This window comes from Podarcis raffonei, chromosome 1 (genome assembly GCF_027172205.1).
Source record: "Podarcis raffonei isolate rPodRaf1 chromosome 1, rPodRaf1.pri, whole genome shotgun sequence".
Classification (NCBI taxonomy): domain Eukaryota; kingdom Metazoa; phylum Chordata; class Lepidosauria; order Squamata; family Lacertidae; genus Podarcis; species Podarcis raffonei.
The window spans coordinates 106,660,256-106,685,682 of NC_070602.1; the positions used below are offsets into that span (position 1 = coordinate 106,660,256).

The 25,427-nt window shown below is 41.3% G+C and overlaps 1 protein-coding gene across 5 annotated transcripts in view; it reads right to left on the minus strand.

Annotated features, from left to right (window-relative positions):
* Window positions 1–25,427, minus strand: part of RBMS1 (RNA binding motif single stranded interacting protein 1) — a 117,126-nt gene that overhangs the window by 51,290 nt on the left and 40,409 nt on the right. For 2 of the 5 annotated variants that reach the window (XM_053408027.1, XM_053408017.1), the window contains exons 1-2: window positions 21,596–22,292; window positions 97–272 (exon numbers count right to left, since the gene is read on the minus strand). In XM_053408027.1, coding sequence (XP_053264002.1) covers window positions 97–272; window positions 21,596–21,874 — 455 coding nt within the window. In that variant the 5' untranslated portion in view covers window positions 21,875–22,292. Of the gene's footprint in view, window positions 1–96; window positions 273–18,178; window positions 18,218–21,595; window positions 22,293–25,427 lie in introns of those variants that run through there. The other 3 variants (XM_053408044.1, XM_053408035.1, XM_053408054.1) reach the window with 2 other exon arrangements.

The following is a 25,427-nucleotide window of genomic DNA, read 5'->3' on the forward strand; positions in this document are numbered from 1 at the left end:
TTTATTTAGGGGTTGTTTGCATGCCCTGCACAAAATCACTTAAAGCACCTTCTCACTTTAGCAACATATCCCTCAATTTTCAAAATGTATACTTACGGTTGGCATAGTTTTACTAAGTCCTGGTCAGTGGTGTTTGGTGGCAGACCTCGGATATAAAGATTTGTTTTGCTTAATTGATCCCATCCTGAGTTGCTGCTGCTGCTGTTGTTGCTATTGCTGCTGGTGATGATGGGGCTAGGAGGAGCCATTGGATGGGCAGGCACGATGGGCTGCTGAAAAATAAAGCAAGAAAAGAGGAGCTCATTTAGGACATACAGTATGAACTGCACAGCACCTTGATTCATCCTGGGGAAAGTTCTGATGCTATTACTCCGTGGTACAAATATCCTTGCTTCCACAGCACCTTGGAAGCCTACAGAGCAAGTCACTCAAAGCATGCAAGGAGACGACACACGTATTATGGTGCAAATACATCATATTGCCCTTTCACAGGATGGCATATAGTACAAGGTAGAATGTTTCTCTTTAAACAGACAAGCACAACTGAAGATGTAGAGAACATAAACTTCTTATCATCAGCATGTCTCTCTTTGACCAGGCTAAAGCCTCCAACTTAAAATAAGGCTGTCAAATCAGCATGAGCTGACCATATCTACAGCTTGTGTCTACCCTAAACATACTGCACTATGTCATATCATGGAAAGTTATCCACTCCTTTATGCAGGGGTAAGGGAGAAGAAACTTTTCAGGTAGAGGCAATGTACATGCTTGGTGATGTATTATTTAAGTTCAAACACACTGAATAGCTTAGTCCTCATTGGAAATACGTACATAACTGAATTTACAACAATTATTCTTTATTAATTTACTTCTCCTTTTTGTTACTGCTCTACTGCTTCCTCACTCACCCATCAAGTTCTAGCTGTAAGCTCCTTGAAGCAAGAGTTGACATTTTTAGTTCAGTTGCATTGAACTATGCACATTTATGGCATCCATTATCATAAGTGTACTGGATTACCAACCATATAGAACAGGGGTCAGCAAACTTTTTCAGCAGTCCACTGTCCCTCAGACCTTGGGGGGGCAGACTATATTTTTTGGGGGGTGAGAAGAACAAATTCCTATGCCCCACAAATAACCCAGAGATGCATTTTAAATAAAAGGACACATTCTACTCATGTAAAAACACGCTGATTCCCGGACTGTCCGCAGGCCAGATTGAGAAGGCGACTGGGCCACATCCAGCCCCTGGGCCTTGGTTTGCTTACCCCTGATATAGAATAATAAGTCTTGCTGAAGCAAAACCAGCATGGCTTTTGAAAGGGTAATCTGCCCTGCCTCCTGGATATGGAGAACGTTCTTCTTGGATCAGCAACAGCTAGCCAAAGTTATGGGGTAAGCTAGTTAGCATATGTCTATGTTGTTTTCTTCTGTTGGATTCTGGACCTCATAATCTGTTTACTCCAAATAGGTTTAAGCTTCAAAATTAGTAATATGCTTCTTCTATGTTTTCTCTGGTCAGAATAATCATCCCAGCAGCAAAGCCAGAAAGAACAATCTCTCTGTTAACAAATATATTAGCTGGTAGCAGTGAAAACCCCGATATAAGAACTGATTCCCTTGTTTCTGACTGTTACCACACATGTCCTCAAGGTCTGGGTTTGAGTAATACTAGAGTGACTTTCCTCCCCCATATGCAAATACTATGTTAAATGCATAAAATAAAATATACAATGCAATATGAATGTGAATGATCTTCACACCCACAGACAAGAAGAGCAGGCATCAAATTAGGTCATATTTTCTGCATGTGTTCCTAGTTATAAAATTAACTTGGATTTTTAATGTTGAAACAAAGAATGTATATATAAACCACTCAGCATATTAAAGGCAACCACTATTTCTACAGCAAATATTTATATTACCAAATGAGGGAAAACGTTTAGAGGACGAGCCAAATGTTCCAACCAAAATTAAGCAGTTTTAAGCTCAAAGGAAAGAGTAAAGAAGATGAATAAATCACTCCAACTTAAATGAATGAAACCAAGAGTTTGACTTGAGTTGGACTGTGCCCTAGACGTGAGATCTTCAAAAACACTGGTGCTTGGAAGTCTAAGCCAGCTGCACAGACAAAGCATGAAAGTTTGGCAATGGAAAAACTGAAAGTCTTAATTCCAAGAGTACCAAACACATTGTTCATAAGTACTGTTTTAAACAATGTTTAAACAATGGTTAGGTACTGTCTGAACCCTGAAAAGACCTAGTGGCTTAGTGCTTTGCCCTAAGAGAGGAGACTATAAATTGTGTTAAAAATGAGATGAGAAAAAGAAAGCTTCTCCTTTTACATAGGGGCATTGCTACAATTAGGGGCCAAAGCAGATAGTGAGGCAGCTGTATAGATCCAGCGCCTCGGGCCTTCTGGCGGTTTCCTCATTGCGAGAAGTGAGGTTACAGGGAACCAGACAGAGGGCCTTCTCGGTAGTGGTGGCCGCCCTGTGGAACGCCCTCCCTTTGGATGTGAAGGAAATAAGCAGCTATCCTATCTTTAAAAGACATCTGAAGGCAGCCCTGTTTAGGGAAGTTTTTAATATTTAATGCTGTATTGTTTTTAACACTTGATTGGGAGACTCAGCCAGATGGGCGGGGTAAAAATAAATTATTTATTATTATTATTATTATTATTATTATTATTATTATTATTATAACACCTGCCCTCCCGCAAAGCGTAGGTAACCCATTGCCCTCGAACCTTATTTTATGCAGGTCATTGAGGAAAAAGGGGGGAGGGGGATGACAGAAGAGAGAAACGGATTTTGACTCTGCCCACCAGCATGGTGCAGCCTCCAACAGATTCTATCAGAAGTAGCACGACCCACAGCAAAGATTGCCTGATCCTGTTGTGGAATGGGTGCTGGATTTTAGAGCCATGTACCCAGGGAGGACACGCCCTTCTTCAACTATGCAGTGGCTCAGCTCCCTTCATTTTTCTCCTAGCAGGGAATCAGATGCCAAAAGTGATCCTGGTTGAGAGAAAAATTATCAAGACAGCCGAGCTGCAGTGACATAAACCTCAGGAGAGGGATGGTTCAGCTCTCCTAATCTGGACAACCCTTTTGCTTAAGACACATGCCCCCTTTTAAACTATTGAGGAGGACCATGTTATGTTTAAACACACAGGACTGCCCTAGTTTGGCCTTTGAACAGAAGCAGCCTGTCTTAAGGATGCATCTTCCTGTACAAGACATGCAATGCAATCCTATGCTTATTTGCTTAGAGGTTTTACAGTGCTATCCTATGCATAACTTGCTTGGAAGTAAGTCTCATTGGTCTAAATGAAGCCAACTTCCTACCAGTGTTAGAAACTCAGATAAATAATTTAATCGCCAAATGGCACCTTAAGCCTAGGGTTATAGTCGCCACAATGAAATGTCTAGGCAAAGGTTGTTGGGGGGGGTTTTGCGATTGAAACTACTATTACTATTACTATTACTATTATTATTATTATTTATTTATTTTCATTTCTATACTGCTTTATACTTTAAAGAACAAATCTTTAGAACACATTAAAACAGAAAATAAAACAATCCAGAACAAAAGAAATTCAAGCTTCAAGGTAAATATTTCAGACCCTTCTCTAAGTGAATTTTTGCTTTCCCCAGTCGCCAACTTGGCATCCAGGGATTGCCACATGATTGCAATTGGACCTATGCCAGTCACAAAATGTGCCTGGTGCCTGGCTAGTTTCTAGCACTGCTTCCTACATAGGGTGCACAAGATTGCCACTCTGTACCCTGAACTGTGGTCTAGAGGTCTAACAATATTCTCAGCATGCTTCACAGTATGCCATTCATTTCCAGGGTTTTAAAGCCACAGCAGTTAAAAATGTAAGAAAACCATCACACATTTGTAGTAAAGCTAAGACCTCAGACACAATTATGCTCTGTATACCTAACCTGCAATAGATGTTAGGAGGATGCGCCAGACTTAACTTGTCACAAGAGTGAGACCACCTTCTTCCAAAAAGAAAGAAGGCAATGTTAGATGTCCAGATGTAATAGATTCACTAAGTTAGCCAAGTTAATTAGCCAATGATTTATGGCTCCTGCCCCTTACTAGGGAATTAAATCTGAAATGTTGCATACTAGCATGGACAGATAGTAATCTACCATTCTCCAAAGCAAATGCTAGTTTATTACATTTAATAAGCTGAATATAAAGGCTAATTGTATTTTCTTAACTTTGGTAAGGAGATTGTTTTCAGTACCCAAGTAATCTAATATATGATTTGGTTGAAGGAGAGTCTGCACTATGAGGAAATCGTCTCAGAATGAAGTACTAGCTGAATATTTGGATGATCTGAACAATCTTGCCATTGGCATTCAGCTTGCGACAAGGAATTAAACGTGAAGTATCAGCTTTAATCCACTTAACTGCCGTGCCTTTCATTAAGCCAGTGTCTTGACGTACAAAGACCAGCAGGTGTAGTTTTAAAATATAAGATGAGATGAAGCGTTTTGCCCAAGATACCTAAATTAGTGTGAGTGTCTGCACGTCCAAAATGCCTCTGAATTTGAGAACAAAGGTCTGAAGTAAAGTAGTAATTGCCCTTCACTTAAATGCTGCCAGATCACTTCAGATCACGCTGTTTGGTATGAAACTAAGGGTTTTCAAATATAGCTTGAGTTAACACGTGGGCAGCAGAGGTGTGGTTTTTCAAAAGCTTCATGGCAAAGTGAGACCTTAAGCTTGGGTTGCCCCACACTTCATCCTGCGCTCTAACCACTACAATTCACAGTAACTACTTCCTGCTAGAAAGCATTTTTAAGAACTGAAAGAAGTAGTAACAACTTTACTCTAGTAACTTTTTATCCAATTGTTCTGATGCAGATTTCAAATGTTGTTTTTTTTTAAAAAAAAATGTTTTGGGGTTGTTGGTTTGTTTTAAAAATAGAGGAGGAGCAGCAGCAGCACCCTTTAGCGTCTACTTATGAGGCAGTGTTTACATTAGGGCTGAAAGGTTTAACACGTTTAAAGATAAACCAACTAAATCCTTAACCACAGATATGCCAAGCACCCTCGTTGTCCAAGGCAGTGGCGTAGCGTGGGTTGTCAGCACCCGGGGCAAGGCAAGTAATTTGCACCCCCTAACCCGTGGATTTGCGCCCCCTAACCCTAACCCCCAGATGTTGCGCCCAGTGCGGCCGACCCCCCCCTGCACCCCCCACGCTACGCCACTGGTCCAAGGACAGACTACCACATTAGATACTCACTAGTATGGAACTAAGAGGAACCTGTGTGAGCAGAAAGCACTCCTGTGTTTTATTTATTTGTCCAAGTTTTTTCATGTTCTTTTCCTGATTTCCATAGGCTCATGTCTCCTCTCCCTGCAGCAGCAGCCTCATATGTGAGTGCAGAGTGGAGAAAATCCCTGTGTTGTGAGTTGAAAGCCACTCGTGATTTATAGGATTCCAGTTCAGTTGCCCCCTGTACCTCACAGTCCATGCTTTATTAAGCTGTCACCTAGCACAGCTTCAAATTATTAGAATTTATTTTATTTGTATTTGGCTCATTTAGAAAAAAAGGTGTAAACCATTTAATTAAAAAAACTAAGCTGTGTACATAAAATAATATAAAACACCACCACCAGATAAAATTAGCAAAGTTTTTTTTTAAAAAAACAAAAAACAGGTACACATCACCAAATATTCTAATTGACCAGCTTCTAGAGAGCATAGGAGTCACATTAGACTGCTTCAGCCTTGTTATATCTTAAAAGACTAATGGATTTATTATGGCAGAAGCTTTTGTGGACTACAGTCTACTTGTAGAATTCCCACTGCTACTGGGAGCAATTTGAAGCACTCTCCACTTGGCAGGTGTTGCAAATTCAATGGTCACCAAGAAAGGGGAGGTTTGCGTGCCATGCTGTTAACTATGGCTCATAATTATGAAGGGAAAACCAGGAAGAGATGAACATGGTACCTAATAGTAAAACAGAATTTTCAAAATTTCAAAGGAATTGTATGGCTTGGATACAGAATTCCTGATGAATAGAACTTTGCTTGTGGAATGCTGCTGGAGGAGGATGGGGCAGAAGATTTTCAGTGAGCCCTCTTGCAGTACCCTGTAAAACCTTATTATCCAGAGGGTTGAGCAACTCTTAGGAACAGAGTGAGAGATGGTGTACAGGACTGCAGGGGGGTATAGTGTGTGTGTGTGTGTGGGGGGGGTGAATGGCCTCTCTTGTCTTCTTCCCCTGGGAATTGCTGCTGGATCTCAACCTCTTCTGTTCATAGAAGGGACATTTGCCAGCCTTGAGGGTTTATTTAAAGAGATTGAGTCTAAGGCTGCAATTCTATCTCTAATTACCTGGGAGTATGTCCCACTGAATTAAGTAGATACGTTTCTGAAAAGATATGGTTAGGATTTCCCTGTAAGATGGCTAGCAAAACACAAATAAAAACACTCTTAAAATGCTAACATCAAATACCATTTAAAATGCTAACATCAAATACCATTTAAAAACTAACACCAACAATAAAAACAGATTAAAAACCAGAAGGAAAGCAGCCACAACACAAGACAAACAGCAGAAATAAAAGTATTCATTAAAGGAGAAAATAAATATGCCTTAAATAGTGCTTACTGCACCACCAAATTTGGTGCCACCTGAGGGTCCCTGGGGATGGCACAACCAGGGTGGTTGCCATTTTTGCAGGTGGCAACACTTCCAAGGGGGCCTTGGATTCAGATCTTAATAATCAAGCAAGCTCTATAGAGCTAGGTGGTCCTTCAGATACTGCATATTAACAACAGTATTGTAGAGTTGGAAGGGACCACAAGAGTCATCTTGTCCAATCCCCTGCAATGCAGGAACCTTTTTGTCCAACATGGGGCTTGAACCCATGACTCTGGATTTGAATATTGCATGCTCTGCCAACTGAGCTACGTTGAGCTCAAAGCGGCTAACAATAGCATTAAAAAACAAACATTGCAACCACTGTAATATCAAAAACAGCATAAAGCAAACAACAACAAATTCATCAAAACAATTAATACAATTTAACAAAGTTATAGTAATGCGTCACTGAGGAAGTTATAGGTACAAATAGGCTGGCAAAGGTTTTGTGCATAGGTGCAATTTCATCCCTGTATATTCACAAAATTATTTTCCCACCTCCAAGCATGAACAAAACAGAAACAAGCCAGATCCTGTGTTAGCCAGAAAATCCATCTGTGGTCTAATCCTGTGACAAAACAACCTAGCAACAATCCCAGCGCCACCAATACTATAGGCTGGGTTTGCCAAAGAAGCAGATGCATCTTATAATAGATATCCTTGGCACACAATTTTTGCTTCATAATGGCCGTTTTAAGAGGAAAGAGAAGAATAACAGGATGTACATGTAGTTTGAGGAGGCCAGTCATTCATAGAAAATGTACTTAAAAAAAAGTACACTAATGCAGGACTATTTGTAGTTGTCATACAGCTTTCCCACTAATGACTTGGACAGTGTGGCTCATGCTATGTGAATTCTTTCAGAGACAATTCCAACACAAACTTCACAGATAAGATACTCTGAATCAATCATGTTTGTTTGTACTGAACATGGAACCTTTGCCTCTTCCTGATGGGCACAGAAAAGGCTATTATGCTTTTGCCATTTTTCTGAAATAAAATCTGTTCCAGTTACTCAGAACTATCAGGGAATGGTAAATATTTGTGCTGAATTTCACATTAGGCAGCTGTAACAAGATTTTAACTTTAGCAAAACTGTCATCGGTTCTACAGCCGTGTGCCTGAACCAAATTTTTGTCAATTTCAACATGTCTTCCTGATGCACACTAAATGCTAAAATACTTTTTTCCAACTTCCATTCTCTTAAGAGATGGTGGAGCATTATATTTTGTTCCATTTACATTTAAATCTTGGATCCAGAGTCAAACACAAAGAACATGAAATATTGTAGACATGTCATAGAGATGTCTCCAACACTTTCTGGCAGATGTATCTTAAATAAAGGCTTTAATAGTTATGTTAGTCATGTATTACAAAAAATTATCCATCATTTCACTGGCAGTGTACTGTTTTTCTAGGAAAGCTGGTTGCTCAAAAGGGTTTGCATAGCTTGGAATTTTTGCTCTACTTACAAATACTGTACTATAAATTTCTTAAATGAAATCTTGTAGCTTCTAAAATGTGATATGACTGGATGTGGTACTATTATTTTTAGGTCTGACTTTTATTTTGTTTTTGGGTACTAACTAAAAATTCCAATTTTTTTAAACTCTCCTCCCTTGGTGATGTCTTTTTCCCCAAAAAGGCATTGCAACAATTCCTCTTGCCTCTGAAATTATGAACCACAAAGAAGAAGAAGAAGAAGAAGAAGAAGAGGAGGAGGAGTTTGGATTTGATATCCCGCCTTTCACTCCCTTTAAGGAGTCTCAAAGCGGCTAACATTCTCCTTTCTCTTCCTCCCCCACAACAAACACTCTGTGAGGTGAGTGGGGCTGAGAGACTTCAAAGAAGTGTGACTGGCCCAAGGTCACCCAGCAGCTGCTTGTGGAGGAGCCGAGATGCGAACCCGGTTCCCCAGATTACGAGACTACCGCTCTTAACCACTACACCACACTGGCTCTCTGCAAAGCTTCAAATTCTGCACAAAGATACCATTCCAAACAGCATCACCATGCACCAGCTCCTTTTTTAATGAATGGGTTTTGTGAGAGAATAAGTCATTGATGGAATGCACCATAAAATTAGAAGAACCTTGCCAAATATTAGTGACAACCTGAGCCACGTTAGTTGAAAATTTACCCCAAATTTTGTTATGTCAGCCACTATTTGGTAATTGTTCCAGTTATTATCCAGTTTTCAGAAATGCTTCTTAACTGTTCTGAAGACATTGTTTAGGTGACTATACCTCAACATGTCCTGAATATGAGCACAGATTGCTTGAAATTTATCATTCACTTGAATAAATTATTTAGTATTCAAATTTCAAGAAACACACTTGGGAAGTTACAGAATAGTTACTTTGGTTCAGAGACCTTGTGCATGTGATTTGAAAATGCACTACCTGAAGCAAAAACACACTAAGCAATCAGCTGAGTAGAAGCAGATGGGGATGTTGTGATCTTATTAGCACCAAACAAGTCTTGTATACATCTGTGAACTGCACACGGATGCAAATGTGATTCCCAGATGTATTAGGGGGGGAAATGATGTAGCAACCAGAGTGTCCCTGTAATCACAGAAGTCTTTGCATCTGCCATCTCCAAAGCACGGCATACTGCTTCAGCTTGCTGTATCACTGTGCATATACTTATCCTTTTTTTGTAGTAGGTATTTATCACAAATTAATAAAACTGTATTTTATTTTACTTTTTATTAAATTTCTATACTGCCCATCACGCAAAGATCACAGAGCAGTTTACAATATAATGGTAAAGGTAAAGGTACCCCTGCCCGTACGGGCCAGTCTTGCCAGACTCTAGGGTTGTGCGCTCATCTCACTCTAGAGGCCGGGAGCCAGCGCTGTCCGCAGACACTTCCGGGTCACGTGGCCAGCGTGACAAGCTGCATTTGGCGAGCCAGCGCAGCACACGGAACGCCGTTTACCTTCCCGCTGGTAAGCGGTCCCTATTTATCTACTTGCACCCGGGGTGCTTTCGAACTGCTAGGTTGGCAGGCGCTGGGACCGAACGACAGGAGCGCACCCAGCCGCGGGGATTCGAACCGCCAACCATGCGATCGGCAAGTCCTAGGCGCTGAGGTTTTACCCACAGCGCCACCCGCGTCCCTGGTTTACAATATAGAAGCACAAAAAATATATAGCATAATAACAAACAAAAACAATACCCCCACCACATAGTTTTAAAGGCCAGAGATTGTTAAATTAGCCTAAAGCCTGGGAGAAGAGGAATGTCTGGCACCCAGATATGTAATGAAAGCACCAGCGAACATCCCTGGGGAGAGCATTCCACAAATGGGAATCCACTGCAAGAAAGGCCCACTCTCATGTTGGTGGTGCTTTCTGGACCTCTTGTGGAGGAGGTACACAAAGAAGGGTCTCAGATGATGATCACAGGGACTGAAAAGGTGCATATGAGAAGAGATGGTCGTTGAAGTATTGTGGTCCTGAGTTGTTCATGGCTTTGTAGGTCAAAATCAGCACTTTGAATTGGGCCTGAAAAATAATTGGCAGCCAATGCAATCGGCCCAAAGTTGGCATTCTATGCTTAAACCATCTTGCCCCAGTGAGCAACCTGGCTGGTGAATTCTGCACCAGATAAAGTTTCTGAACCATCTTCAGAGGCAGCCCCATGTATAACACATTGCAGTAATCTAACCTAGTGGTTACTAGAGCATAGACAACATAGGTTAGGCTCTCCCTGTCTAGATATGGGCACAGCTGGGCCACCAGCGAAAACTGATATAGGGCACCGTGCACAATTGATGCTACTTGAGCCTCAAGCGACAGCAATAGATCCAGTAGTACCCCCAAGCTGTGTACCTGGTCCTTCAGAGGGACTGCAACCCCATCAATAACAGGCATCCTCCCATCCATGCAGTCTAGGGAACTACTGACTAACAGTGCCTCAGTCTTATCTGGATTTATCTTCAGTTCACCAGCTCTCATCTAGTCCATTACTGAAGAAAGACAACCCCACTCAGTGGTTTCATGTAGATGTTAAACAGTATAGGGGATAAAATCGATCCCTGAGGAACCCCACACTGAAGGCCCCACGAAACTGAAAAGCACCACCCAAGCATCACCCTCTGGAAACACCCATCCAAGTAAGGCCAGAACCACTGCAATTTGGTGCCACCCACCCCTAACTCATCAACAACCGCTCCAGAAGGAAACCATGGATGATGGCATCAAAAGCCACTGAGAGGTTGAGGAGAATTAACAAGGACACATTTTCCCTGTCTCTCTCCCGACAGCGCAGTACTACCTGAGAGAACATTGGGATAAAGCCAAATATCATTAAACTGTAGGCACCATCTACAGGCTTTGGCACCATCTACAGCTTCACCAATATATGTTAAGGAATTTATGAAAGAAACAATGGGTAGGAGGGAAAGTAACTTATTTCGATATTGCGACTTGTTTAGAAGTAAGCATCTCCTTATCATGAAACATTGGAAATAAGCTTCAAGAAATGGGTAGTGGTTTATTTGTCCTCTGGCCCCTCAGCAGGTTACCTCCAGAGGCTTTGGAATAGATTCTTTCCCCCTGGAGGACCAGAACCTGTGGATTCGATCCAATATACACATCCAGTTAAAAATACATGTGCCAAAACTCTTGGGCAATATGACCTTCATTAATGTCCAACAGATTTTTCAATCAATATTTTGTAAAAGGAGGCAGTTTCAGCAAAAATGTATTCAGTGTTAATTTACTTGGAACTTCTCTACCAAAAAGTTTCAGAATACCCGTGAAAAGGTTTAGAGGACAACGATTACTAATGAAGATGGGTAGTGTGCCTTTGGTTCTTTTACACTGGCAGTTTATCATTCTTATTTCACACTGCTCTTTAGCAAGGCAGACTAAAAACAAAATTTAAAAGATTTTGATTAATTAATCAAAACAGCAGCACTTGCTACAATGAACAAGAAATTCTAATATAATGTATATGTAATACAAACAGACCAGAAGCAATTCTCAGTGAGATCAACTTGTCCCTCAATTAACTAGGTACAAGGAAGCAATTACTCTGAAGTGGCTGGGTTCATACTTTGGCCAAGCCACACAGGGGACCTAGTTGCTCAGGGATAAGCAGCCAGAAGCACAAAACAAGCTCTAGATACAAATATTCAGCAAGAAGCTGGTGTGTCAGACAATCCACATGATCCCAACACTTGCCTCAAAACTGTGGTCAATTGTGGTTTGAAGCTTTACATCATCTGATGCAAATAAAGAAAACCAGAAATTCTAGAATACCATATTGAAACTAAGTCAGCCTCATAAATCCTTTCAATAAGTGCAGTTTCTAGGCTACCTCAACCTTCATTAGAATATTTAGCTACTCCAACATTGATTAGCCAACATATTATAAATGTACAAGGACAGCTTTGTCACCTAATCAAAGGGTATACTTATAGTCTTCCAAAGAATGAATTAGTGCCCTATCACCATTGCAGAAGTTACCATACCTGCTGCTCCTACCCATCTTCCAGTAACAACACAACTAAGTACGTCCATCAAGAGTTGCAAATCTAATTATGTAATTGCACCATGTTATCCATTAAAGCATCTCAACAACTATATGTGGACTCCAAGAAGTTGTCAGACTCCAACTCTAATCAGCACCACTCAGCATGGTCAATGGTGAGGGATAATGGGAGTTGTTGCCCACCAAGGTCTAGAAGGCAAAGGTTCACCATCCCTGCTACAGGTCTTTTTTGACAGGCTAAAAGATAGTAATATAAGCAAGGCTTCTATAACAGGTCATTGCAAGAGTCAGGGACCATGGAAATCAGTTATGTATGCCATATATCACCTGCTAAGCATAAAGGATGTGCTTTGGGGAGAGTTGAACTGGTCTTGGAAAACACATACTTCATGCTGCAAATTTCCTGAACAAAAACACGCCACTTTCAGACCTCAGTCTGAAGAGAAGTTTTCGCTGGCAGGAGGCCGAAGGTTTCCTCACATGTGTAGTGAATACATCATAGTCCAGGACTGTCCTGTCTTCTGTTTTGCAACCCAACAGAGCTTTTAACATACCATTAAAGGAAATAGTCCCAAAAGTGACAGTGTTGTAAAGGGGGAGAATGAAGGATGTCAATTGTCAGGCATAATACATTGTGAGTGAAATTGTAACTGAACAAGAGAAGCTTCTATGTTACTAAGTAGACTAGCCTGGCAACTAGTATCAAGAAAGGATTTCCATCAGGTAGCACTGAAGGAGCTTTTGTAATCTGGACGGAGACACGGTTCCCTGCCACCCTGCCCAAATAAAACAGGCCTTCAAATCCACCACAAAATTGCTAACAGAATTTTGTCTTTGCAGACAGGTTAGTAATTATTATTTATGGCATGGCAACTTTTGTTGGCATATTGGCAATGATTCAATTAAGTCATAATGAATGAGTGTACCAATGACGGCTCTGCACTTGTGAACACTATCTCCTTCTGGCTTTCCAAATACCGCAAATGTTAAGGGCATTATGTATTTTAGCTGAGTCTTCATCTTGTTAGGATATTGACGTTCCATGTTAAACTGGTTTTTTAAAGTTACAGTTTTTATGTGAAGCAGAATAAAGTCAAAATTGGCTAACACCTAGCTCAGACTCAACGAACAGTCTGCACTGTCTAAAATTGCCAAATTGTTCAGATGCTCTTAATGCAATTTAAACATATATTTTAATCTGGCTCCTTGCTATCTTTTCTTACATCTCACCAGAACAAGACTGAGTAGGTATTTTAGGAGCAGAGGATAGCGTTAGCATAAATGCAGCTGTAGAACAACACTAATTAAACCTGTACTAGGCTTGCAGCATTCTAGTTAATAGACAGTGCCGGTCTTACACTCCCTGCTGAATTAACAAATGGTTCTCCACCCACTTCTCTCATCTGTCTGCAGCACATCCCTTCCCTTTCCTGTTGCATCAGGAAACTGCAAATTGAGACGGTTCTGCACGGTGCAGCTAAATTTACCACACTGCAATGCAAGCATCTAACTAACTTATCCTTCCCCTATGGCTTCAACCTCTTCTTTGAATTTAGTCGAGTGCAAAACCCCAGGCAAATTTCCTTAAGGAGAAAATATTCATTATTTTGGAGAGAGAGAAATTCATTTGGAAATACATTCTTTTGTTTTGAGATTTTTTTTCTCTGGAGAATCTCCCTCCATAAAGTGAAAACAGCTGCTTGAGAGAGCAAGACAGAGGCCTCCTATACATGAAAACTTTATTGACTGTTGTTAGCTATGTCTGTATTTCACACTGTGGTACACATCCTTGCTTCTTAGATATATTGGGATTTGCTTCATACAAGAGCAGTCTATTTATCCACCTAGCTCGGTATTATTGTGATTGAAAATAGTTTGCCAAGGTCTCAGGCAGGGATTTTGCCCATCAACTGCTACCTAGAAATACCAGGTATTGAGCCTGGGACTTTCCACATGCAATGCATGAGATCTCCTACCAAGCTAGGACCATGCACAACTAATTACCGTATTTGTCACTCCATAAGACAAACTTTTTTCCTCCTAAAAAGTAAGGGGAAATGTCTGTGCGTCTTATGAAGTGAATGGCGTGGAGGAGGCACGGAAGGGGAGCCATGGCAAGTTGACTTGTATGAAGTTCTACACATTTTTAGCAGCCTCAGTTACTGCTCTTTTGTCACCAGTTACAATCTTCTTTGCCATGGAACTGCATATACCATCCATAAAGATATACCACCAGCACAGTTGCAGGATCCCTTGGTAACTGGGGAAAGGGGAGGGGAGGAAGAACAAGAAGGCATGCTGTATTCTAAGAACTATATAGCTCTTAATCTCCATATTTTTAAAATCTTGGGAGTTTCAAATAATGGCATGCCAAACAAACAGAAAAATGACCAGCTTTTGTCATCCAATTCCAGCTGTAACAATAATACTAAGCAGCAGGTTTTGCTAACATGCTTCTAAGGCAGGTAGAAGGGTGATTTAGGCTGCAATCCTAAACTTGCTTGTCTAGAAGTAAGTCCTACAGAACTCAGCAGGATTCAGTTCCATCCATTAGTAGTCACAGTGTTGCAATGTACATTAGGTCACCTTGCTTGGTTTTAAGATATCGATTTCAAACCACTAAAAATGAAAGCCAACATTATTCCGTTTTCTCCTCCCAATGCACTTTCAAACGCCTGTCCTAAAAAATGCAAGGAGAGGGCACTTCATGATATATGTATTTCACTGCTGTGTTTGGCAAGCCTATGGAAGCTGGTCAGCCAAATTTATGGTTTGCTAGTAAAACAATCTTTCTAAGTACATTTGCACACATGTTAAGATTCATGCCTTATAAAGTGTGAATAAAGTAGTGTCAGAAATAGTCTACAGTAAGGATGTTTTGACAGATGCTCATAGAGGAAAACAAATGTGAGCATCTCCTGAACAGAATGACAATTTACAATCTACCTGAAGAATTGGAAGAATTTCAAGCAAGGGAGCTACTAACTCAATGTATTAAAAATGGGTAGAAAAGCAAGCAGTGACTGAAAAAAGGACCAAGATAGGACCACCACTATAACTTACTGCAAGTGTGCGCACTTTAGACCAATAGTAGTTGTCCTGTCAAGGACGGAGAGCTCTTTTGTCACATCCAGCTGTTCAAAAGAAAGAGGAATTTATTGAATCTTTTAATGTATTTTATGCTGTTGCCAGAAATGTATGTCATGGGCATGAAGACCAACTGTGATCCACATGCATCATGCTTAAATGTTACAGGTGGGATAGGGATCATTTGTTGTGTGTGTTTGGTGGGATTTCAGTACCAAGTTTAATATGTTCATCAACCATGACAACGTGTGTGACTAATTGGTCAGGACTCCTTGTTATGCTTCATCAATATATCAGTATACTAAAAACGTGCAACACATTTTTCCATTAATCAAAAAAAAGTGGAGAATAAGTGGAGCGAAATCAGTACACCCAGATAAAAGTATTTTCAAAATGTAACTTTTTGCTGCAATTTTACTAAAGATATGATATAAGAGGCTGGTGAAATTAGATTATCAGCCATAGGACAAACCAGTACTTGGCAGAAAATAAAGCAATTCAAGTATGTCTACAGCTTAGTAGCAGAGTGCAGCAATATTCCCCTACCCACTGTGGCTAGCAACTGATATTCAGATGCATACTACCCCCAAAACTGGAGATAATTTAGCCATCCTGAGTAGGGCCACTGAAAGCCTTGTCCTCCGTTAATTTGTTTAATTTCCTTTTAAAACCATCTCAGAAAGCGGTCATCCCCCCAACTCATGGAAGTGCATTCCATAGCTATAAACTTCGCACTGTGTGAGAAAGTACTTTCCTTTTGTTTGGATTCGTTATAAAGATCTGTTGGATGACTGATCCCTAAATTCTAGTGAAATGAGAGGAGAAACACTTCTCTCTATCCATTTCCCCCCACATCATGATTTTGTACTTCTGCCTAATACATCACTGAATATAAAAGAGAAAAGAAAGTAGGGTATAGAACCTTCTACCACATAAAAAAGAAATGTCTGATATATCAGATACATTTCAAAACAATAGTCCATCTTGACATTTTCCTTTGGCACTGTTCTGTTTCTGACTTTTGACTGAAGTCTTTTGCCAGTAACCCACTGCCAGTAAGACTAGACAATAATGGGATAGATGGACAAAACAGCCTGACTTGATTTAAAGCAACTTCATTCAGTTAAGATTTGGAACAATAATATGTTTAGATCTGTTCTTTAGAATGGAGAGGAATGCCACATTCTAAATTACCTACATCGGAATTCAGGATAGAGCATTAGAGCTGCAAGAAGTGCAATATCTGTGAGTTATAAAGGATTCATGTTTAGATATATTTTTTCTATCTACTTCTCCAGTCTGGGCTTTAGGAGAACTATCCTGAAGGTTACACTTTATATTTAAAAAGAAAAGAAAAGAAAAGAATTGCAAGCAGATGATGACACATAAATAATTCCACTTCATGCCCACATTGGAAACTACAACAGGCCATAGCTTCAAGTGCAAAGCACTTCATGTACATTTGCAGAAACACATGCGTATGCAATTATTGCAAGCCATAAGAAACATTATTCTGTACCTAGAACTACTCTGTGTGCAGAAAATTGATATCTGAAGTATCTTTTACTCCACAAATCCCATTTTTAATAGGATTATTCCTGAGTAAATTAATTGTGGACTGATGCCTAAATGTTAATCCAGAAGGCATTTGTATACACATGCTTTTCCAAGTTCAAATGCAACTATAAAAATCTAAATATATTAAGAGTTTTTAGGATCAAGTGTGCTGGTGGGGGTGCTTTTTAGTTTCCTGCACATTACTGAGCTAAAATGCATCACCAAGCTTTTCCCTCTCCCTTGTATAAGGCTTCACCTTTCAAATCTCTATACCGTCACTATCTACCCGCATTAGAAAAAAATATAAAAATTGAAGAAGGAATTTTACAACGGCAAACAGATATGATGCTTTGATGCTATACTTTAAAATCAAAATGTTGAAAATCAGACACCGTACATTTTAAACTTGGATCGCCATGTAGCTTTTTTCTTTTTACCACTTCTAAGCAAAAAAAAGCCAGTTTTAGCCAAATTTAAAATTCATAATACAAATCCTATTGTGAACAGACCTGGGATCAAGAGTTTTGTGTGTCAGCCACTAAACAAGGCCAAGCACTGAATCAGTGTTAAATTCCTCACATGCAGCTACGCCCAGTTAATCTGCTTGAAAGCAGCAAACTATGTAAATCTACTTATGCTAGTGAGATAAACATTACAGTCATCAAAAATGTAACAACTTGCAACAAGAATGACTGTTACTTGGCAAAAGTGGATGTTGGGGAGGGGAGCTAAACACCTCACAAAACAGGTTGTCTTACAACTAACTCATTTTCAAGCAGTACAGACTGGCAACCCCCCCCCCCCCAACTTCCTTCCCTAGTCAAGTTTCTCCACCAGCTCTGCAGAGGCACAAATTGCATACAGAATCGACAGCAAACCATGCTTTCCTAAGGAAAGCATAAATCAGTTTTTGCTTTCACATCTGCAATTCAAATGCATTTGAGAAGCCGCTCTCTTGTCTCACACTAAGATTCACAAGAAACAAAATTCCAGGCTAAATTTGCATCACCTGTGAAAACACCCCAATTCTCTATTCATATAGCAATACCCAGGAGTCTCAAAGAAATGTCTCTGATTTGTACAAAGCGAGAAGGAAAAACCAGACTGCATAAACAGGTTTCTGAAACGGTTAAGACAAAAAACGTATTTGGTAAAAGAGTTAAAATTTGATAGTGCTCCAAGGTAGCCTCTTTGTTGGTAAAATGCCCTTTCAATTTTAAATATTGTCTAAAGTAAAGCATCAATAACTTTTAAAGACATCACTGCTCTTGCTTGGAAGATTATGATTCGCATTTCAACTGTGTTCCATTATTCTGTATTACCTAGCCACAGTTTCCAACGTAATTCTGACCTGAGCAAAAGAGGACTTCAGCATGCTCCATTCTGACCACGATGCAGGAAAATCCTGTTTAAACAGATGACTTCAGAGTTCAGTGTTCACTGTTCACCATAACAGTAGAATACAGGAAAAGATTAGGCACCACCTATCTCTTTCTGACCTGAAAAAAGAGAGATCTAGCTGACTGGCTCCTATGACTAATGTAGATGAGAAGCAGAAAGCAGTATAGCAGGTCTTTACTCAAAGTACTGTAATTATATATTCTTCTGTAACGTGAACAGGTTATTTAAGCAGCAATACACTCATGCGCATATGGAAGACACATGAACATTTTTTCAACGTTTTGAAATTAATGCACAATTTCTTTCTACAAAAGTTGTCAAGAAAGTGTCTTCCCTTTGCCTTATGCATTGTCCCAAGGTTGTCCAGGCTCTAGGACCTAGGGCAGACCATCCTTCTCTACCTCTTCAGTGGGAGTAAGCCCTCTGAGCTGAAAGGAACTTCATTTCAAGAAGACATGTATGGGACTATCCTGTGACATATACTAAGAGCGCCTCAATGATAGTTCAAAAGATTTTGGAACCCAGACTTTATTATCTTGTATCATAATAACATATATGCTTTGTTTTTGTTTTGTTTTAACTCTATTATTTTGTCTGATCAACAACAAAAGCATATGTGTTCTTATGATATATGCTTCATGAAAAGGCACATTTATGCTCTATTATGACTTATAGTTATTTAAAAAGGGATATAATGTGAGAATAATGTATTGGATTTTATTGGATTTTTCTAACTTAATGAAAAAACTGGGAAACATACTGGAGTGGGGGTGTGTGTGTAACCTGCACTGAAAAGCTTAACATGGGTCGTTAAATTTTCTATTTTAAAATATTAGGATAATTTTAGGGTGAAATAAGAATATCTGCAGATTAAAAACCAGACAACCACTTTTTTTATCACCTAGATTCATAAAGACATCTGCAAAAATGACATCACGAAAAGCACTTTTGAGTGACGAGGAGCCACAGTTGTCCCCAATTAAAATCAATAGGAGCTTATGCAGGCAAGAATGCAGGCACACTCAGCCTTCCCCTGTGTGGGAAGTGTTTCTCCAAAGAATGGCTTGACACCAATAAAAGGAATCTTTGGCACCCAGGGTCTTAGGACCACATAATGACCACACATTCGTTTTTTCCGCTGCCCATTGAAAAAGAAGTCTGTTTGTTTTTCTGATTCAGTCAGCCCTTTTAGCTCTTTGAATTCAAGGAGTGCACTGTGAAAAGAAGAGCATCTTATCAGTGTGTTCCAGACCAGCAGGCCAACTCACATCCGCATGCAAAACATACACCCCTTCCAAGTGAAAGGCTTGCCCTCTGCACTCCCCCACCCCACCCCGCCTTTCATCACCAACAGCCCATGGTGCCACTGACAAATCAATGAACACACAAGACTCCAAAAAGTGCCTGGCTTAATTAACTAGCTTTTCAGACTCCAACACTCCCTAAGTATTTGTTTACATAGTATTTGCAGACCGAATAACGCTATCCTTTACTGTACCATCCACACGGTAATAGTTCTCTATTAAAAAGTGAGAGGATACCAGCTAACCAACAGTATCCACTAACTATGCCAACTAATGAAATTTACCAACACTTACAAATTAAGGCTTTAAAATTTGGTAAAACATGAAAAAAAAAATAGGGTTTTCATCATTCAAAGTACTTTATGAAATTCACAACATCCTCAAAAACTATTGGTGAGTTGGCTTTAAAAATTAAATCAGTACTCCATGAAATCCTTGGCAGACGTATATATTGTACAGTAACTATTCTCTGCCTACAATAAAGTCAAAGACTGGCCAATTCTATTCTATTTTATTTATTTATTTTATTCATTAAATTTATATGTCACTCTTCATTGTAAGATATCAGGGCGGTTCACAGAATAAAATACAGGACAAAAACCTGTAAATAAGTAAAATGAAACAGCAAAACAATACCCCCCATGCCTGTAAAGTTACAATAATTAACTTATTTAACCACTTACATTGGTGTAATCTCACTGAAGTCATCACAGACACTGATTCACTTCCTTTAAGCTACTGAGAACAGGCCCAACTCCCCACCACAAGAAAACCATGAGTTCTTATTTTCTAACCCAATTTCTTCCTGATCACCTCTAAAGGAGGATTCACAAACACGCACACACAATACATGTATACCCAAACAAAGAAACACACAACAGCAAAAGAACTTTGTGGAAGGCAGCAAAGTAAAAAATGAATGGACCACAACTGCTTCATAATGAACAACATAGCACTCAGAAGATTGTTGAAGGAGGCATTTCCAACTGCTATCTTATTTTTAAAAGCAGGTTATTGGTGCAACAACCATTGTACAAACTCTGCCTACTACGATGTCCTTTTTCGGCATAATTAAATCAGCATGTCAGACTGAGGCAGATTCATCCTATTTATTAGAATCCAATTTTCCTACAGTCTGAGACAGGATGGAGAAGGAAGTGGGCAGGAAACAAATCCATAAGAATTTTGCATCTAGTTACCCCTTAACACGTTTTAAACATTATTCCTTAAGATTAAAGAATGGCAATGGGAGTAATTACACATGTTTTTACCTTACATATTTATTATTATTATTATTATTATTATTATTATTATTATTATTATTATTATTATTATTATTATTATTATTCTAAAAGGGTGTCTTATCCCAAATGTATTTTGTTTTTGTTTTTTTACCTGGGGGGATATTTCCCACAAGTACGGGCCATCAAGACCCGCGACCGCACTATTTTGGGGGTGGCTTTTTATTTTAATTTAAGGATATAAGTGAAGTCGCTTCGCGTTAAGGGGTTCCCACTCCTACTTGGCTGTTTCAGTAAAAACGGAAACGGTCGGTCTCAAAGTTTCGATTTCCAAATCATGTTGTCGCAGGCTCTAGAAAGCCAAAAGGAAAAAAAAGAAAGAAGAGGGGTCGGGAGCCAAAGAGGGGAAAAAAACCCTAACTTGTTGCTCGGAGCCTGATAGGGAGTTCCCCCTGGGCTGCAGTGGTTGTACCACCTAGGAAAGTTGCCCAATCTGGCACCTCCTGCTCAACCCAATTACGACGAGGCAAAAGACGTCCCTTCTTAAATCTCCAGGGGTGGGGTGGGAAGGAGAGAGAAGGTTAAAGAGGATCGCACGTGACATAAACTTAAAAGAGACACAGACTTCTTGTCTATAGCCCCCCCTCCCCCCGGGCGGTGGGGGTGGGGTGGCCCGAAGACGCTTCCTCCGCCAGAGCAAGCCCCGACGCCTCCAAGTCCCCACCCCTCTTCCCCTCCCCGAGACCTCCTCCGCCTCTCCCCCTGCCATACCCACCCACAAATATTATAACGCGATTCCCCCCACCCCCACCCCCCGTTTACCTGCTTTCTATAAGGAGTCCTGCCGCCGCCCGCAGAGTTACTGCTGCTGCTGCTGTTGGGGAAAATCATCGCCCAGCCAAAGAGCGAGCCTCCCCTCCGCCCGGGAAGCAACTTTGGAGGCAACTTGGCGGGCGCGCGATTCAGGGAGGCGGCCGCGGGGAAGTGCCTCTCCCTCGCCGGCTGCTGGGACTGGGCTCCTCTTCTCCTGCCGCTGGCTGGCTCGACGCCTCTGCCGCCGCCGCCTCCACCCTCTTCTTCTCCCTTGGCTGAGTCTCTCATGCAACGCTGCTGCTGCGCGTCCTCCTTCCCCTCTCCCGGGATCCCTGGCGGCTGCAAAGCCAGGCTGAACGCAGACAATCAGCCCAGCCTGCCAGCCATAAAAGTCACTTCATTGATCGATCTACTACGATCCGCGGCGGCGACTTCTGCACCTACTATCGGCCTCAACCACCGCCCAGAGAGGGAGAGAGAAACACACACGCACAGAGGCTGAGAGCGCGCAACCGAAGAGGAGGGAGGAGGGGGGGGAAGGAACAGCCGAGTGCAGGCACCGCGCCGCCTCCACGCCTCCAAGCTGCAGCGGCGACAGTGAAGTCTTGGGCACTCGGCGCCGCTTGCCTTTGTCCCCCGAGGGGCGGGCTGCTCCCCCGAGCGCGCGGGGTTCTGCGCCGGCAGGAGGCGTCGGCCGCTCCCTTCCCCCCTGCCCGTCCCGCCGAATGGTTGGTTCTGCCTCCTGCATACCGCGCATTCCTCGGGGCAGCCAGTCAGTCGGCGCGCTCGGCCGCCCCTCGCCTCTTTGCGCGCACCAGCGGCAGCAGCGCCGCTCTCTACGTGCCGGCCCAAGAGCTCTCCGGTGGCGGGCGGGGGAGAAGGGATCGAGCGAGTGTGTGGGAAGGGGAACCCAGAGAGACACCCCCCCCCCGCCGACACCTTCGTTTACCTTGGAGAACAAAGAACCCCAAATTTGGCTAAAGGACTCGCGCTCTTCCACGCTGTAAATCTCGTGGGGAAAGCGCGAAATGTCTGCGGGTCTGTTTGAGAGGGAAAACGAGAGAAACTGCCAAGGGAGTGCGCCCTCTCAAGCCTCTCGCGTTGCCTTTGCGCCGACGAGCCCCGTAGTGGGCGCGGAAAACCGCGCACCATTTTAGTTTCTGTGTTCAAGGAGAGGCCCAGTTGTCAGTGGCCGACTCCAGCTTCTTGCAGATGGCTTGGAAAGGGCCCAGCCTTCACGAAGGCGCAGCCAGGACGCTTCCCGTCTTCCCAAACACTTTAGGTCACAGGGAGAAAGCTACTTTTACCAACAGGCTCAGAAGCCAGAGAATTAATTCGCGCTCCACTCACTGCAGAGTTTGGCACGAACTTTTCGACTCGTGCCACATCAAGGGACGAAACTAAAACGCGCCTCTCTCCACCCCACCTCCCTACCCCGCTGTCCCCGGGGAGACTGCAAGCTACCCTAGTGGCAGAGGAAAGAATGTGCGTGCGTAAAAACTTGACAGAGGACTCCAAAGCTTGTGCCAAAGCCTTGTGATCTCCAGTAATATGATCCCCGACACAGGCGCGTAAAGAGATTGTGAAACTGCTATTAAAGCGCCAAACCCCGCTCTTCAAGTAAATGCGTTCTTATTAACTACGAGATCAACTTTTTAAAATAACCTAATTTTGATATATACGGAGCGGCCCGCCCAATAGCAGTCAGGCGGCCAACAACAGTCAGCCCAATAAAACGACGAATATCTGTAAAGTAGAAGCACTGGTTTTTATGTCCCCTTAAGTTGCTTTGCTGTGGATTTGATTTGTTGAATGAACAACGAAAATGAAAGATATTCTGGAATCTTAATTTGGGAGTAGGAAGCTTAAAAATCTACTTGTATCTTCCCTCTAAAAGTAACTCCCAACAAAAAACAACAAAAGTAGTATGGGGTTGTACGTTCGTAATGGCTACAAAATTGGATGATTAGACTGCAGACAACCACAAACGTGAATAAGATTCTGCAGAGTAAGAGGACCATAGGTTGCAACCTTGTTTCTTTTCTTTTCTCTGGGGGCACTGATTGACTGTGGCTGCAAAGTCTAGACTTAAATGTTACACAGGAACATTACTTTGTTTCAACATGGTAACCCTGCGCCCAAAAAGTCTTTCTAGCATGGGAATGTAGGAGGAAACAAGCCAGTTTTTAAAAGCATGTTGGCTTTACAAGAATAAAAACTGTATTTTTACCACCGGGCCCAATACGTTTTTACTTGGATGTAAGACACAGTGTTAAATGGTACTCACTCCACATTTTAAGTGTGCACAAGAGTACCACGGTGGTACTTAGATGAGCTGCCCGATGTATGCCCATCTTGGGTAGGGAGGAACCTAGGTTTTCCTCATTCACCACTACCCCATATATTACACAACTGAGGAATTATGGAAACTTCAGGTTTTGACAACTTGGGAACTGTCCACTCATTTGCCAGTTACCATGAACAATGAAGAGTCACAAGCACTGGCTCCCGTTTAACTTGCTATCTGTGCAACTGAAAACTTGCCACAACTAAACAGCAAATAAATGAAGAACTCCTAAATATAGAATTTACACTTCTGTTCTAAAATTAAACTTGACCTTTGAATGATAATGTAGAGCATCATCTGCTTGCTTCTAAACAATGAGTATATGCCCTTATGGGAAAAGTCTCCACACCTTAATTTTATTATAGTATCACATACAGATGACCTGAGCTGATAGATGCATTTCCAGTGAGACAGAAAAGGAAACAGAGTTTTGCTGCACAGCCCTAAGCAGTGTTGCATCATGACGTGGTTTCTTCTACTATATGGTGGATGCTTGGGTTGCAAATGTTCACAACCTGCAGTGGTGCATCTGCGCACGCACAGGTTGCGATTCGGTGCGCATGTGCAAAGTGCGATTTAGCGCTTCTGCGCATGTGCGACTGCCGAAACCCGGAAGTAAGCTGTTCCGGTACTTCCGGGTTTCGGCAGGTGTGTAACCCAAAAAGACGCAATCTGAAGCAGCTGTAACCCAAGGTATGACTGTACTGGCAAGTCAAGCAATGCTGACACATTAGCATGGCACTTAGCCTTCGACATCAACAGATGCAAAGTTTAATACACCTTTTTTCTCATCACTGAAATAAGGGAAAGAGAAAGATAGGATGAGGCCACAATGAGGAAGTCCTCATAAAGAGTGAACCTGCATAATATCTAAAAGTAATTCGGGACATTAGGGTAACCTTTACTAATCTAATATTTGGTAGGATGATGTTACAAGAAGATTTAAATTGAAAGTGGTGTTTGGTTCCTAATCCCACATGCTGCCAGCACTCTTATCTCATTTTGTAAATTGCATAGCTCTAGGCTTGAAGTGTGTGATTATTATTTTTATTTTAAAAAAAGCTTTCTCAGATTATTAATTGTGGCTTATTTACAGTATGGTACAATCTGTGACCTGACACTAGTTCAATGATTCTTGTTTACTGTGAATTGTGATACATTGTTTTTCATGAATTGTTTGTATTCTGTGTTGAATCACTTATAACTGTTGTTTAGCACTGAATTATTTTGTTGTATGTTACCTTAGTATGATGTGAATCAGAGGCAGTATATACATAATTGAAATGAATACAAAAAAGTAAAGAAACACATTTTGCTGCTTTTTGCTATTCCTATGAGTACAGCTTAGAATTTGGAAAAATGCAGCTACAGCTCATGGTTTGTTGCAAGCAAGACAAATCATTTTATCTCCACGCCATTAAAAACGATGCCTGCAGATCAAGTTCAGTTAAAAGTCTAGGACACTTCTTCAGACTATCTGGCAACTAAACTTTC